At 40.2% G+C, this 14212-nt stretch overlaps 1 protein-coding gene across 1 annotated transcript in view; it reads right to left on the minus strand.

The window, feature by feature from the left end:
• The window catches only part of uba6 (ubiquitin like modifier activating enzyme 6), a 136205-nt gene that overhangs the window by 50358 nt on the left and 71635 nt on the right, over nucleotides 1-14212 (minus strand). Inside the window, exons 13-17 of the mRNA XM_041186377.1 lie at nucleotides 11607-11673; nucleotides 5049-5192; nucleotides 4890-4957; nucleotides 3703-3781; nucleotides 959-1039 (exon numbers count right to left, since the gene is read on the minus strand). Of these exons, the coding sequence (XP_041042311.1) occupies nucleotides 959-1039; nucleotides 3703-3781; nucleotides 4890-4957; nucleotides 5049-5192; nucleotides 11607-11673 (439 nt within the window). The remainder of the gene's footprint in view (nucleotides 1-958; nucleotides 1040-3702; nucleotides 3782-4889; nucleotides 4958-5048; nucleotides 5193-11606; nucleotides 11674-14212) is intronic.

The raw sequence follows: 14212 nt of genomic DNA on the forward strand, positions 1-14212 counted from the left end.
GGCCTTTATTCTCTGGAGTTTCGAAGAATGAGAGGTGATCTTATTGAAACCTACAAAATACTTAAAGGAATAGAAGGGTAGATGCAGGTAAGATGTTTCCCCTAGTTGGGGAGTCCAGAACCAGGGAACACAATTTCAAAATAAGGGGGTCACCACTTAGGACCAAGATGAGCAAAAATTTCTATACTTGGAGGGTTGTGAATCTTTGGAATTCTCTACCCCAGAGGGCAGTGGAAGCTCAGTCATTATTGAGTATGTTTAAGGTAGAGATTGTTATTGTTAATCAGAAATCCACCAAAGGCTTATAGGGATAATATGGGTAAAAGCCACTGAAGTGTTGGATCAGCCATGATCATGTTGAATGACAGAGCAGGCTCAATGGGCTGAATGGCCTTCTGTTCTTATGTGCACATTAGAACCCACGTCCATTTCCAACCTCCCAAAAATGATGGAGGACGGGTTCGGGGATGGGGCTTCTGGATCTGGGCCTCTGATGCCACTTTTGCAAAGACAGTGTGTGAAAATTCTGACCATAGGGATTACTAGACAAGAAAAAACTAAGGCCCAATGATTCCATCTTCTACCATGCTGGCAATTGCATGATGCAATGATAATAGACTCATTGGCTAATCATAGCAATCAACCTCCATCAATCTACAACAGACATGATAAAAGGAAAATCCCAGTTTTGAGCGCTTTGGGAACCATGGTACTAAAGTACCTGTTCCTTCTAAGGATATTACAATTCTCATATATGCCATGTCTCATATTATGCATGCACAGTATCCTAAAGTGTTACTTTCTGCAAGAAATTTAATTTTGCATATAAATTAATCATTACTAACCGTTTCCAACATCGTCCTTATCATCTAACTGCTGCTGTTGTGACTTGCTTACAAATACAAAAGCAACATTTGATGTAACTACTTCACCAATCTAATAGGGGAAATATACGTACCATTCCTCTTTCATGGCCAGTGCTAACACCAAGCAAAGCAAAGTTCTTAAGCATTTCACAGCCAATTGCACCACATCCAACCTGAAAGGAAGCAGCAAATATTTTTCTTTTAAACATCAGGATTCCACAAGTGGAGAAGTAGAAAAAATATTAAATGGTTGTAAGATCATGTCTTACTAGCACAATTCAAAAATCAATTGTGGACACATGCATTCTTGAATCAATTAAGTCCATATTTCAGGCATACAAAATTAGAATTAAAAAATTGAAGATGTTTGCCTAAAAATGTAACTCGTGTGCATTGCAAATATGATATGCATTTAGAGAGTACTAATGGTACTATGTAATGGAACATTAGTATTGCACCATCCTTCAATTTTCAACATATTGATAGGAAGCCAGATTTAGACACTTTAGGCTTCTTCGGTGGTGCTAAATTGAGCAATTAACACTCCAATGGCCATTTAGTTATCTCTAACCCTAGCAACATGACTGAACATATACCAACACTTTACCCATTGTACAAAGTATTAGGACTTCACCTTGTTGGCATATTTGTATAAGTAATAAGGCTTAAATTATAAAATTGTACTGTACTTAAGCTTAGTGATAGAGCCTTAATTTGTTTGTATTACTGGATTGATTCATGAATTTCAGAATATGTTGTTAAGAAAGTCTTAAAAGTTGACATCTCTAAATGCCAAATACTGCGATTTAGCTTTAAGAAGGCCATGTGGTTCTTTTGGGAGTGAACTGAAATTATGACAAGGACACTCCAGCAAATTCAACTTGGAAGCAAAGAGAAGCCAAAGCTACAATGCTGATTAGCCAGGAAGATGGCCTGAAGACTAGATGTTCCAGGGCCTCAAGACAAAGATACAAGTTATAGTTTAGCATCAGAAGGGATGCCAAGGCTGCAAACCTGATTGGCTAGAAGAATGGTCTTGAGTCAAGAATGCTCTGAGGACCTCTAGCTAGATATACAATTAAGGTTAGATTATTATGGGGACGTTAGGACCGTTCTTCCCATTGGTCAAGAGTTGCAAATATTGGGTTAAAATCATTAGTTGTGTTGATCCAGATGCACATACTTGGTCTAAATGGTGCAAAGCTACCTGCACAAAAAAAAAGGGATAAAAATACGATTCCTCAATGGTTAACATTTTCCACAGGACTCTCGCTGGGGTGCATTTGTCAGGAGAGTTACGAGTAGGCAACTTGCTAGAGAGCACTTGCCAGGATTAGGGCACTTGTAGGAAGTTAACATTTGCGTAAAATATTGCCAGTCGACAGGTATTTGTCACAGCTTGAAAGCTGCCATGAGAATCCAGTATTAGAGATCAGTGGATCCAGCAGAGAGATAGGATAAGCCAGGGCTAAAGCATTTGCTTTAAGGGAGAATGAATAGAAAATGCATAACCACTTAGCTGCTGAGGAATCGCCAATCAGTTAAACTCTAGCATGGGAGAATCAGTAGTAAGGCGCAATCTTAATCATTTTGGGAAAGCCACAGTCTCTTAGAAAGCTGTTTCTACCAGAGAAAGAACGGGAAAAAGAGAGAGAAAAGAGCGAGTGGGAATTAGCGTGGACGAGTGTGCGCGCGCGAACGGCTCGAGATCTCCCCAAGACTGTAATCAATGAGAAAACTTTGAAATGACAGAACTTACACTATTATATTCTTAGTCTCGCTGTAAAACCCCTTGAAAAAGTTGTACTTTATTGAATGAAGTGTAATTAAGTTTTTAATGGCGTTCCATGTTCATAATTGTTCTGAACAACCTCCCTGGCCCAGGAAGAATATTTGATACAAATTTCTCTAAACATTCTCTGAGAAATTCCACATACTTTGAAAAACTTTTTTTTTTAAATATGATATTTTAGCTTCTACCTAAATCCCTTGCAATTCTCCCAATCATTTATTTTGGTATCTGTAAAATTCAAAAATTAGAAGCAAAGGAGTTCAATGTGACTTTTACTTCCTTGTGTGAGAATACTTCATTGTGATTGGCTGTTTATTCTGCTTGATACCATCACTGTTAATGGACTCCTGGGGGTCCCCTTGATTTGGTACCAGTCTTAAAGTGATGTTGAGCCATAGATATAGCTACATCTTGGTGGACAGCTTTTTTCGAGGTCAGTGTTGAACACTGTTGCTTTGTCACTGATTGCAAAATCCAGGCTAAAAACATGTATTAAACTGTACAGTAATTCCCATTTTGCCAAATTCCCTGAATGGAATGCAGGTAAATTTACAGCAGGAAAAACCAGTAAGAAACAGGGTTTTGGATTGACAAATGCAACAAATATTTTAGATTTAGAAGGGGATGACAGTGGCGTAATGGCAAGGTCACTGGGCTAGTAATCCAGAGGCCCAGGCTAATGCTCCGGGGACACACGTTCAATCAAATCCCACCAAGGCAACTGGTGGAATTTAAATTCAATTGATAAAATCATGACCATAAAACTATCATTGATTGTTGTAAAAACCCAAATGGTTCACTAATGTCCTTTAGGGAAGAAAATCTGTCATCTGGCCCACATGCAACACCAGACCCTTAATTGCTCTCTGAAACGGCCTAGCAAGCCACTAGGTTCAAAGGAAATTAGGGATGGGCAACAAATGCTGGTTTTGCCAGTGATGCCCATGTCCCTGAAAGAATAAAAATAAAATCACATTACTTCAGAACATTGGTAAGTGGTAACTTTGTTGCTCCAGCCAAGGACAATATTTATAAGGCACTTACTATGAAAACATTGAGGTTGTTGAGTTTTTGACACATGGATTCTCCAATACATGCACGCAGAGCATCATATCGATCTCCTCTGTATGAAAACACAAATTATATATAATTACTATTCAATAACTTCAGAACCATGTACATACAATAACGTTAATGGGAAGCAGATACACTCCAGGAAGTGAAAACCAACACCAAATAAAATGAATGTTTTAACTGCAACCCTACATGAAGAAGAGAAAAAGACATGATGGGAAAGGGAAGAATGAAAAGTTTGGATTTATAAAGTGCCTTTTACAATTTAAGGTAATCCCAAAGGACCTTACAGACAATCAGGTTCTTTTTTGAAGTGTAATTGCTGCTATAATGTAGAAAACACGACTGGCAACTGACACATAGAAAGTCTCAAAAAAATAGCAGTGAACAAATAATCTGATTTAATGATGTTGGTTGAATGATAGATAAACCAAGCAGAATTTCCCTGCTTTTCTTCAAATAGTGCCTTGGATTGGTTACATCCACCTGAGGGGGCAGATGTGGTCTCAGTTTAAAGTTCATCCATAAAAGGACATTTCTGACAGTGCAGCATAAACTTTAGTGCTCTACTGAGGTAAAGGCTAGATTTTGTGCCCAAGTCTCTGAAATGGGACATAAACCCACAAGCATCTGATTCAGAGATGAGAGTGCTTTCACTGAACCAAGAGTGGCACCTGTTAGTTACACTGTATAAGAAGCAACTGTATTCTGACAGCTCTCAGATATTCTTAAGTGCAGATCACAGGCTGATTAATCTCAAGTGACAATTCAAGTATGGGTGGCTCGGTTTTGCAGTTTTATTTCATTATCTCATTGCCTGCTACAGGCAATGAGCCTTCGACATAAAATCCCAGAACTTCTCGCCTCCCAAACAAGGTCTCCAACTTCACTGCCGTCTAAAAGTTAACAGAGGTTTAATCACAACATGACATAAGATTCGGTCTTTGCTCAGCCTTCTATGTGCAGTCGGCAGTTTTGGAAAAAAAAATGGAAGTCGAACACGATGTAGAAAAATATTGCTATAAACCTTTTCCCATCAGTTTCGATCTTCCAGCAGTTAGTAGCAACTTGTATCTGGGTTCCGTTAATTCAGTAATAGGTGAAGTTTAGTTGTAAAGCAAACTCACACAAGCACACAATACATCTTTCTCACCTACCTTGGTTGGAACTGATCACTACTAGTATCTTCAAGGGCCTGAACAATCTCCATCACATCAAAATATAGCTAAAAACAAAAGAAAAAAAGCTGTTCTGTAAAGCAATAACATTCCTTAAAATTGTTTTTAAAAAGTCATCTGCCTTGAATACAAACTAACCCATTGGTGAAGAGGAGAAAATTTGCCCGTGAGTGCCTTCAGGACTTCCTGGCTGATGATTCCACCAAATGCAGCAGTAAGAGGGGCCAAACATCCTCTTGCTGTCTTTGAAAGCCACTTAACAATCTCTTGATTTACAACATCCTGTAATATGTAAAAAAAAACATGCAGACATCAAAGAAATATATATATTCATGCTAGCTCTACCAAATATGAAGCCACTGAAATAGAAGCAAAATACTGTGGATGCTGGAGATCTGAAATAAAAACAGAAAGTGCTAGAAAAACCCAACAGGTCTGGCAGCATCTGTGGAGAGAGAAACAAAGTTAGTGTTTCACATTAAATGTGACTCTTCTTCGGAACCACTGAAATTTGGCTGAAGGTCAGAAGGATCAAGTTCACTTTAACTTTGTCTAAGCATTGACTGGGTAACAAGGCCTGTTCATTGCTTGTTAGCTTTTTTTTTATTTATTCTTTCACAGGGTATGGACATCGCTGGCTAGGCCAGCATTTATTGCCCATCCCTAATTGCCTTTGAGATGGTGGTCATGAGCCGCCTTCTTGAACCACTACAATTCACATGGTGTAGGTACACCCAGAGTGCTCTTAGGGAGTTCCCAGATTGTGGCCCAGCGACAGTGATATATTTCGATATATTTCTAAGTCAGGATGGTGTGTGGCATGGAGGGAAACTTGCAGGTGGTGGTGTTCTCATGCATCTGCTGTCCTTTATCACCTCGAAGGACAAGGGGATGAGGTCTCGGGTTTCGAAGGTGCTGTAGAAGGAACGCTGCTGCGTTGCTGCAGTGCACCTTGTACATGGTACACACTACTGCTGCTGTGCATCAGTAGCAGAGGGAGTGAATGTTTAAGGTGGTGTTGGGGTGCCAATCAAATGCGCTGCTTTGTCCTCGATGGTGTTGAGCTTCTTGAGTGTTGTTGGAGCTACACTCATCCAAGCAAGTGGAGAGTATGCCATCACATTCCGGGCTTGTGCCTTGTAGATGCTGGTGAAGCTTTGGGGAGTCAGGAACTGAGTTGTGCACTGCACAATTCTCAGCCTCTGACCTGCTCCTGTAGCCACAGTATTTATATGGCTGGTTCAGTTCAGTTTTTGGTCAATGCTAACACCCAGGATGTTGATAGTGGGGGATTCAGTGATGTTAAAGCATTGGATGTCAAGGGGAGATGGTTAGATTCTCTCTTGTTGGAGATCGTCATTGCCTGGTACTTGCATGGTGCGAATGTCACTTACCACTCATCAGTCCAAACCTAATTATTGTCCAGCTCTTGCTACACATAGACACAGACATGCTTCAGTATCTGAGGTGTTGCAAACTGGACATTGTGCAATCATCAGCAAACATCTTTTGATGGAGGGAAGGTCATTGATGAAGCCGCTGAAGATGTTGGGCCTGCGACACTACCCTGAGGAACTCCTGCAGCAATGTCTTGGAAGTGAGATGGTTGGCCTCCAAGAGCCACAACCAACTTCCTTTGTGCTAGGTATGACTTCAACCAGTGGAGAGATTTCCCCATGATTCCTAAAGACTTCAATTTTGCCAGGGTTCCTTGATGTCATACTTGGTCAAATGTTCTTTTTCTTATTCAATCATGGGGTGTGGGGTTGCTGGCTAGGCCAGCATTTATTGCCTATCGTGAATTGTCCTTCAGAAAGTGATGGTGAGTTGCTTTCTTGAACCACTTCAGTCCCATGTAGTATAGGTAAACCCACAGTGCTAATAGGAAAGGAATTCCAGGATTTTGACCCAGGGACAGTGAAGGAACAGCAATAGTCAGAATGGTGTGTGGCACAGAGGAGAACTTGCAGGTTGTGGCTGCTGTCCTTGTCCTTCTAGATGGCTACAGTCATGGGTATGGAAGGTGCTGTCTAAGGAGCCTTGATGTCAAAGGCAGTCACTCTCACCTCAGCATTGATGAAAGGGAAATTGCGTTTGACACATCTTTTAAGAGTTTTTTTTGAGGATATAACTAATAGGATGGATAAGAGGGAACCTGTGGTGCAGTGTATTTGGATTTTCAAAAAATATTCAGCAAGGTTTTCACATTAGAGGTTATTACACAAAATTAGGGTTCATGGGATTGAGGTAATATATTAGTATGAATTCAAGATTGGTTAACAAACAGAAAAGAGAGTAGGGATAAATGGTTCATTTTCAAGTTGACAGGCTGTAACTTGTGGGGTATGGCAAGGAGTTATGCTGTAACCTCAGCTATTTACAATCTATATTGACTTAGGTGAGGGGTGATTTCATCCAAATTTGTTAATTATACAAACTTAGATGAGAAAGTAAGCAGCGAGGAGGATAGAAATAGGCTGCAAAAGAATTTAGACTGGTTAAGCGAGTGGGCAAGAAACTGGTAGATGGAATATAATGATGTGAAGGCAACAACATTGATAGGAAAAATAGAGAAACAAAAATTAAAGAGAAATTGGAAAAATGTTGGTATTCAGAGGGACCTCAGTGCCCTGATACACAAATCACAGGAAGTTAACATCTTGGTACAGCAAGCAAATTAGGAAATAAAGTAGTATGTCAACCTTTATTAGAATGTAAGAGCAATTAGTCTCCTTTCCTAAGGAAGAATATACTTGCCTTAGAGGGTGTGTAATGAAGATTCACTAGATTGATCCTGGGATAAGTCCTACGAGTAGGGATGGAGTGGACAAGGCCAATCTTCCCTAGAATTTTGAAGAATGAGAGGTGATCCAATTGAAAAATCTAAAATTCTTCAGGGGCCTGAGGGGGTAGAGGCTGGGAAGGTAGTCCCCCTGTCTGGGTCACAATCTCAGAATTTTGGACTGAGATAAAGAGAAATTTATGACCCTTTGCAATTCTCTAGCAGAGAGTTGTGGATGCTCAGTCATTGATTATATGCAAGTCAGAAATCAATTGGTTTTTGAATATTAAGGGGACCAAAAGATATGGGGATAGTTTGTGAAGGTGGCACTGAGGTGATCAGCCGTAATCTTACTGAATGCAGATGAGGCTCAAGGTGCTGAATGGCCTTCTCCAGTTCCTATTTCTTTTGTTCTTAAGCAATTGGTTGTGTTCAAGATGCTTCACAGTATCTTTCACCAAAGCCAGTCTCCCTTTGCATAAGTCTTTTTGCGATAATGCATCTTTGTTTTTGCAAGCGATACTGGTTCTTCATGATTTCACGTATTTTTGTATCATTCCAATGATTCTTACAATAAATTTCGACTCACAGTTTTAGCCTGAATAATGCAGTCCGATAATGTGTTTTCTGCCTATATTGGGAAGTGTGTGTAATTTCTGGTTTAAAATATCTCCACTCTATTTTTCAATGCAGACCCAACTTCTGATAATTGGGGAAGGAGGAACGGCACTCTAATGGAAACTGTAACTTGTTCTAAACACAAGAAAAATGCTTGAATTGACATAGCAGGTTCCTTTCCAAATCCCACTGCAATTTTGTTTCATTTTAGGTGCTGCCTTATAAATGTTAGCCAGTTTTGTCTTCATTGGTTATACAATTAGTTCTGGTAAATGAGTTATATCTGCATGGAAAATTTTTATACCAGGTAAGGTACATCTCCATTGGGAGCTTTTGATATTTGAACCTGGAGTTTTGACTGGTGTGATGTAGCTTTTTAAACACTGTTGGGAGCTTATATTTTAATGAAGTAACAGCAATTCATTCCAATAATTTGGCATTAAAGTGGGCATGCTCCAAAATACTGCCAGTGGCATTTTTCAGAGTGTGCTTTGGATTGCTTCCTCTTTAGCGAAAGTCATAAATGTATGCAAGTTATTTAAAAGTCTGTATCTACTGAAGATTTTCAATTTTTGAGGTTACAACTCCAATTTTTCCACCAGCTCAATGATGAAATTGGAGATTGAAGAAGCTGGGTAATTTTTGGAGGAGAAGATTGAGAAAATATTTGATAGAGATGCTCAGAATCAAGAAGGGTCTGGACACTAGATGGGGAGAAAATGTTTCCGTCAGCGGAATGATCGAAAACCAGGCGAGCACTGATTTAAGGTGATTGGCAAAAGAAGCAATGGTGATATGAGGAAAATATTTTTACGGAGCAAATAGTTATACACTAGAACGTAATGCCTTGGAGTGTAGTGGAGGCAAATACAATCAAGGCCTTCAAAAGAGAATTAGAAAATTATCTGAAGAGAAAAAATCTGCAGGGTTACAGGAAAAAGGGACTAGATGAGTTCACCTTCCTTCTGTACTGTAACCATTCTATGATTCTATAAAAAAAAGCTACAAAGATGGTTTATTTGACAAGCTCCCTTAAAATGTCCAATTCCTGAGAAATACAAGGCAACGCCGCAGCTCTACACAGACATTCATGATTGAAAATCGAGCTGTGACTGGTATGTTCTGACTCAGCCAATGGTGTTGCTGTGTCAGTTGTAACTAAGTTTCTCAAAGTGAATTATTATCAAAGTTAGCAAAGTAGTGTTAAAACCCAAAATTGTACAGACTCAAAGCTAAATTTTCTGTAATTCCACTTCTGCAGAGAGCTTCAAGTGAGAGAAGGCTCTTCTGAGAATTGGTTGTGGGAATTTGGGCTCACACTACCCATGTACCTCGTTTTTTTGGGGATCAGCACAAGGGTTAAAACAGCTTTCAGCTACGTTGAACAAGGATGCTCCTTTAAGCAAGCCTAGGGCAAGGATGAGGAGCTGAAGCAATGTGTGAAGGTAATGCATCATGTCTTGTGCGTCTGGGGAGATGTTATTCTGGTCTCCGTGTTTATCGTAAAGTGATTGAAGAGTCTAAGTGGATTATATAACCATGGCAATAGGATGATGAGGAGAGGTCGAGATGGAAGTATATCTATATCATCTTGACTCCATGTTAATCTGATGCCACTTTTGTTTGTCTCTTAATGTATTATGATTTATGGTAGTATTATTGGTAGCATTTATGAAATGCAGAGATCAAAGGTAGGACTGGTTTAAGAGTTTTGGGTAAATCATTGTGTTGTAGCCACATTGAAATGAGGAGTGTGACGTAGCTGAGTTCTTATGGTGAATCACGAACTCAAACTATCATATAATCATATGGAATTATGTAATATGATTTCCCTGAGCACTCATGTTGGATTGTATAACAGGAGCTTGTTAAAAACCAGATTCTGTGGTTGTTGCAATAATAAAAAACAAAACAGAACAGAACAGGAAAGCAGTTCCAACAGAGGTCAGCTCATCAAATCTGATGTCAGCCTGTTTATTTCGCTGGCCAGAAAACTAGGTGGAAAATTTGAGGTCCAGCTCACTGATCTCTGTATCTTTCTCCAAAGAGTGCTTCTACACAGCAACATTCCCACTGGACATAGAACTTAGCCATTTAGCCTTAAAAACTGATCGCTTAAGTATAAAAGTTTCCATAGATACACTGGAGAATGATTAAAACAAACAGCCAGTTTAAAAAAGATTGCACCCCAACAAACAGCCATGCCAGTTGGGTGTATGGGGTGTGAACAGTTTCAGATGTAAAACATATATCAAGCTTGAAGCATTTCTAAATTAATATGGTGACAAGCAAGGTCTGTGTCACAACACAAATTTTTCCTTCACTTGTGCACATGCTACAAAAATGAAAGGGGGGGCAGAGAATGAAGGGGTTAAGTCCTTTATTTTAACAGCAGGAATCCTTGATGTCATATCCACATTTTATTTTGCAACAGATAATTTGCTTATTTAAAGATAGTCAATTCTCTGTGGCACTGCTCGTAATTAGAGGACATAGTCTGTCTTTTAGTAGTGTTTGTTGTAACAGGTTTCAAGAGTTCACAGGCATTCTTATAATAATATTGTTAGAGACTGTAGTGTTACCTCTGTAGAATGCAAGAGCTACAGATATTATTATCATAGTGTTACCCACTTATTTCACTAGATTGGGCAGGGGTGGGATGACAGCATCATCCATCGAATTCAATGGGCTGGGGGTGCACCAGCACCTCCCAGTGATTTCAACAGACTGGGATGGGAAAGCATTGTTGATTTATTTCACTGAACCAGGGGTGTGACAGAGACACCCACTGATTTCATTGATTAAAGGTGAGAAGGTCATGTTAATCATTGATATCAATGCAAAGGCAGGCTGATAGCATTACCCACGATTTTACTTGACTGGGTATGACTATCAACCACAGGTTTAAGTGCAAAGGGGGCTTGACAGCATTACCTACATTGGATTAGGGGTGTGGCAGTGTTACGCATTGGATTCAAGTGTCACAATCAAGTGGCAACTTCAAAAGATTCAAGGAACTTTAAAATACACACTCGGACTCAAATTCATTCCAGTTTTAAATCTGCATTAAATCACATAATTGAAGAGTATTTTCCATTGTAAATCATGCACAAAAATATCAAAATAATCTAGTACGCTGTTGATCAAACAAGAAATGCACATGGCTAGTATAGCAAATGCTGCCATGAATCATTTCTGGCACTGAAAACAAGCACAAAGTCTTAACAGCAGCAGCTAAAATTTATTACACTCACAGCATTATCGATAATTAAGCAAAATAAAAATCTCTTGCTCACCTTATTTTTCAGCGCTTCATTTACAATGATAGCCAATCTCAACAGTTCATCTGCATCTTGGAGACACCTTGTTGGAAAATAACACAAACCAGCTTTTGTTACACTCGTAACTGTCACTGCCACAGTACATCATTACAAAGCAAAAAGGTTTAAATTGGTTACAGTCAGCATGCATCATGTGTACAAAAGTAGTACTCATTTTCTATCACCCCCCCCTACCCACCCCCGCTTTTACCTCCCTGAGATACGTTCCCTCAGACTTTGCGCAGGGTGACTTCTCGCATTCATGGATTTCAATCTCCATCTTAACACCCTTTCCTCCTGATTCTCTGATTTCATCTTAACCAATCTCTCATTATAAACTCACCTAACTATAATCACAGCCACCCCCTTGACTTTTCCATTTCACATGGTCTCTCCATTCCTATGACCTCAATTAGACACATGGCCATTGTTGAACACTTCTTTGTATCCCACACCATCCAAATACCCCTACCCTACCAATCTCATCTATCTACGGTTGGGGTGGGGGGGGGAATACTTTGCCCCAATTCATTTTTATCTGCATTTTCAAACAGCCAACTGTCCTGCTTTTGGCTCTTCATTTACCACAAGCTGTCAATCTGCTCAACCATTCCTTCTCCTCCACTTTTGCTGATCTTGACCTGAATAAAACACTTGCTGTCTCTCACCCAGGCCTTGTAGGGCCCATAGCTTTGCAAACTCAAGGGCAAGGATCTCAGACTTGAATGTACATGGTGTACAAGTGGTTTAACCATTCATCACTAGATCTAGCTGGGCCACATCAAGCATCACCAGGTCTTGCTCTCTTTTACCAAAACTGCTCATTATTCCAGGATTATCTTGGAGAGCAAATATAACCCCAGGCTCCTTTTCTACATTACCAACCGTCTCCTTACACTCTCTCCCACCTTCTCCAACAATAAAGCCATGGATTGTCCATGTCACTAAGATTGAGAGCATTTGATCATCTGACTTTACCACATCTCTCCATTTGCCTTGCTGACCAAGCCAAACCTTCCCTGAGGCTCTCAACACTCAAGTTCTGAAAGTGTCTTTCTCTAATTTTTCTCCTATTTTCCCTCATGCTTTCATTGAGCTCATCTTGTCCTTGAAACCAACCTCCTCCCCACTTTGACCCCATTCCAATTAAACTGCTAACTACCCAACTTCCCTTCCTGACCCCCATGTTAGCTGTTATTGTAAATAGTTTACTCCTCTTAAGTATTATCCTCTTCTCTTTCAAAGCTGCTGTCATCACCCACCCCCATCTTCAAAAACATTCCCTTGATCTTTCTTTGCTTGCAGGAAACTAGCACCCCAAATCCTATCTCCCATTCCTTTCTAAAGTTCTCGAACGTGTTGTCACCACCTAAATCCATACCCATCTTTCCTGAAACTCTTATGTTTGAATTTTTTTCCCCTCAAATTTTTGTCCTGGAGCAGTGCTGAATCACTGGCATTCAAGTCACAAATAACTTTGTAGCGTGGCGCAGTATTGCTCCTTGTCCGTCTCAATCTGTATGCTGCCATTGGCATGGTCAACTACACCATCCACCTCCTACACAATTAGAAACATAGATACTAGGAGCAGGAGTAGGCCATTCAGCCTTTCAAGCCTGCTCCACCATTCAATATGATCATGGCTGATCCACTATCTCAATGCCATATTCCCACTTTTTCTCCTGATGCCCCTAATATCCAAAAAATTAGCAATTTCTTTCTTGAATGTACTCAGTGACCTGGCCTCCACAGCCCTCTGTGGTAGAGGATTCCACAGGCTGACCGTTCTCAGTGGAGAAATTTGTCCTCATCTCAGTCCTAAATGGCCTGTCCTGTATCCTGAGACTGTGGCCCCTGGTTCTAGACTCCCCAAACAGGAGAAACTTCCTCCCTGTATCTCATCTGTCTAGCCCTGTTAGATCCCCTCACATTTCTCTAAACTCTAGTGAATACAGGCCCAGTTGAACCAATCTCTCCTCATATGACAGTCCTGCCATCCTCGGTATCAGCCTAGTGAATCTTCGCTGCACGCCCTCTATGGCAAGTATATCCTTTCTTAGGTAGGGAGATCAAAACTGCACGCAATACTCCAGGTGTTGTCCCACAAAGGCCTTGTATAACTGCAGTAAGACATCTCTACTTCTGAACTCAAATCCTCTTGCAATGAAGGCCAATATACCATTTGCCTTCCTAATTGCTTGCTGCACCTGCCTGTTTACTTTCATTTACTGGTGTACAAGGGACCTTTGTACATACACCTTTCCCAATATATCACCATTTAAATAATGCTCTGCCTTTCTGTTTTTCACACCGAAGCGTATAACTTCATATTTATCCACATTATACTGCATCTGCCATGTGTTTGCCCACACACACTGCTTGTCGAAATCGTCCTGAAGTCTCTTTGCATCCTCCTCACAACTCAACCCCGCCCAAAGCTGGAAATATTGCATTTGGTTTCCTCATCCAAGTCATTTACATATATCATGAATAGCTGGGGCCAAGCACTGATCCCTGCGGTATACCGCTAGTCACGGCCTGCCATCCAGAAAAAGGCCCATTTATTCCCACTCTCTGTTTCC

Source organism: Carcharodon carcharias, chromosome 4, assembly GCF_017639515.1.
Source record: "Carcharodon carcharias isolate sCarCar2 chromosome 4, sCarCar2.pri, whole genome shotgun sequence".
Classification (NCBI taxonomy): Eukaryota; Metazoa; Chordata; class Chondrichthyes; order Lamniformes; family Lamnidae; genus Carcharodon; species Carcharodon carcharias.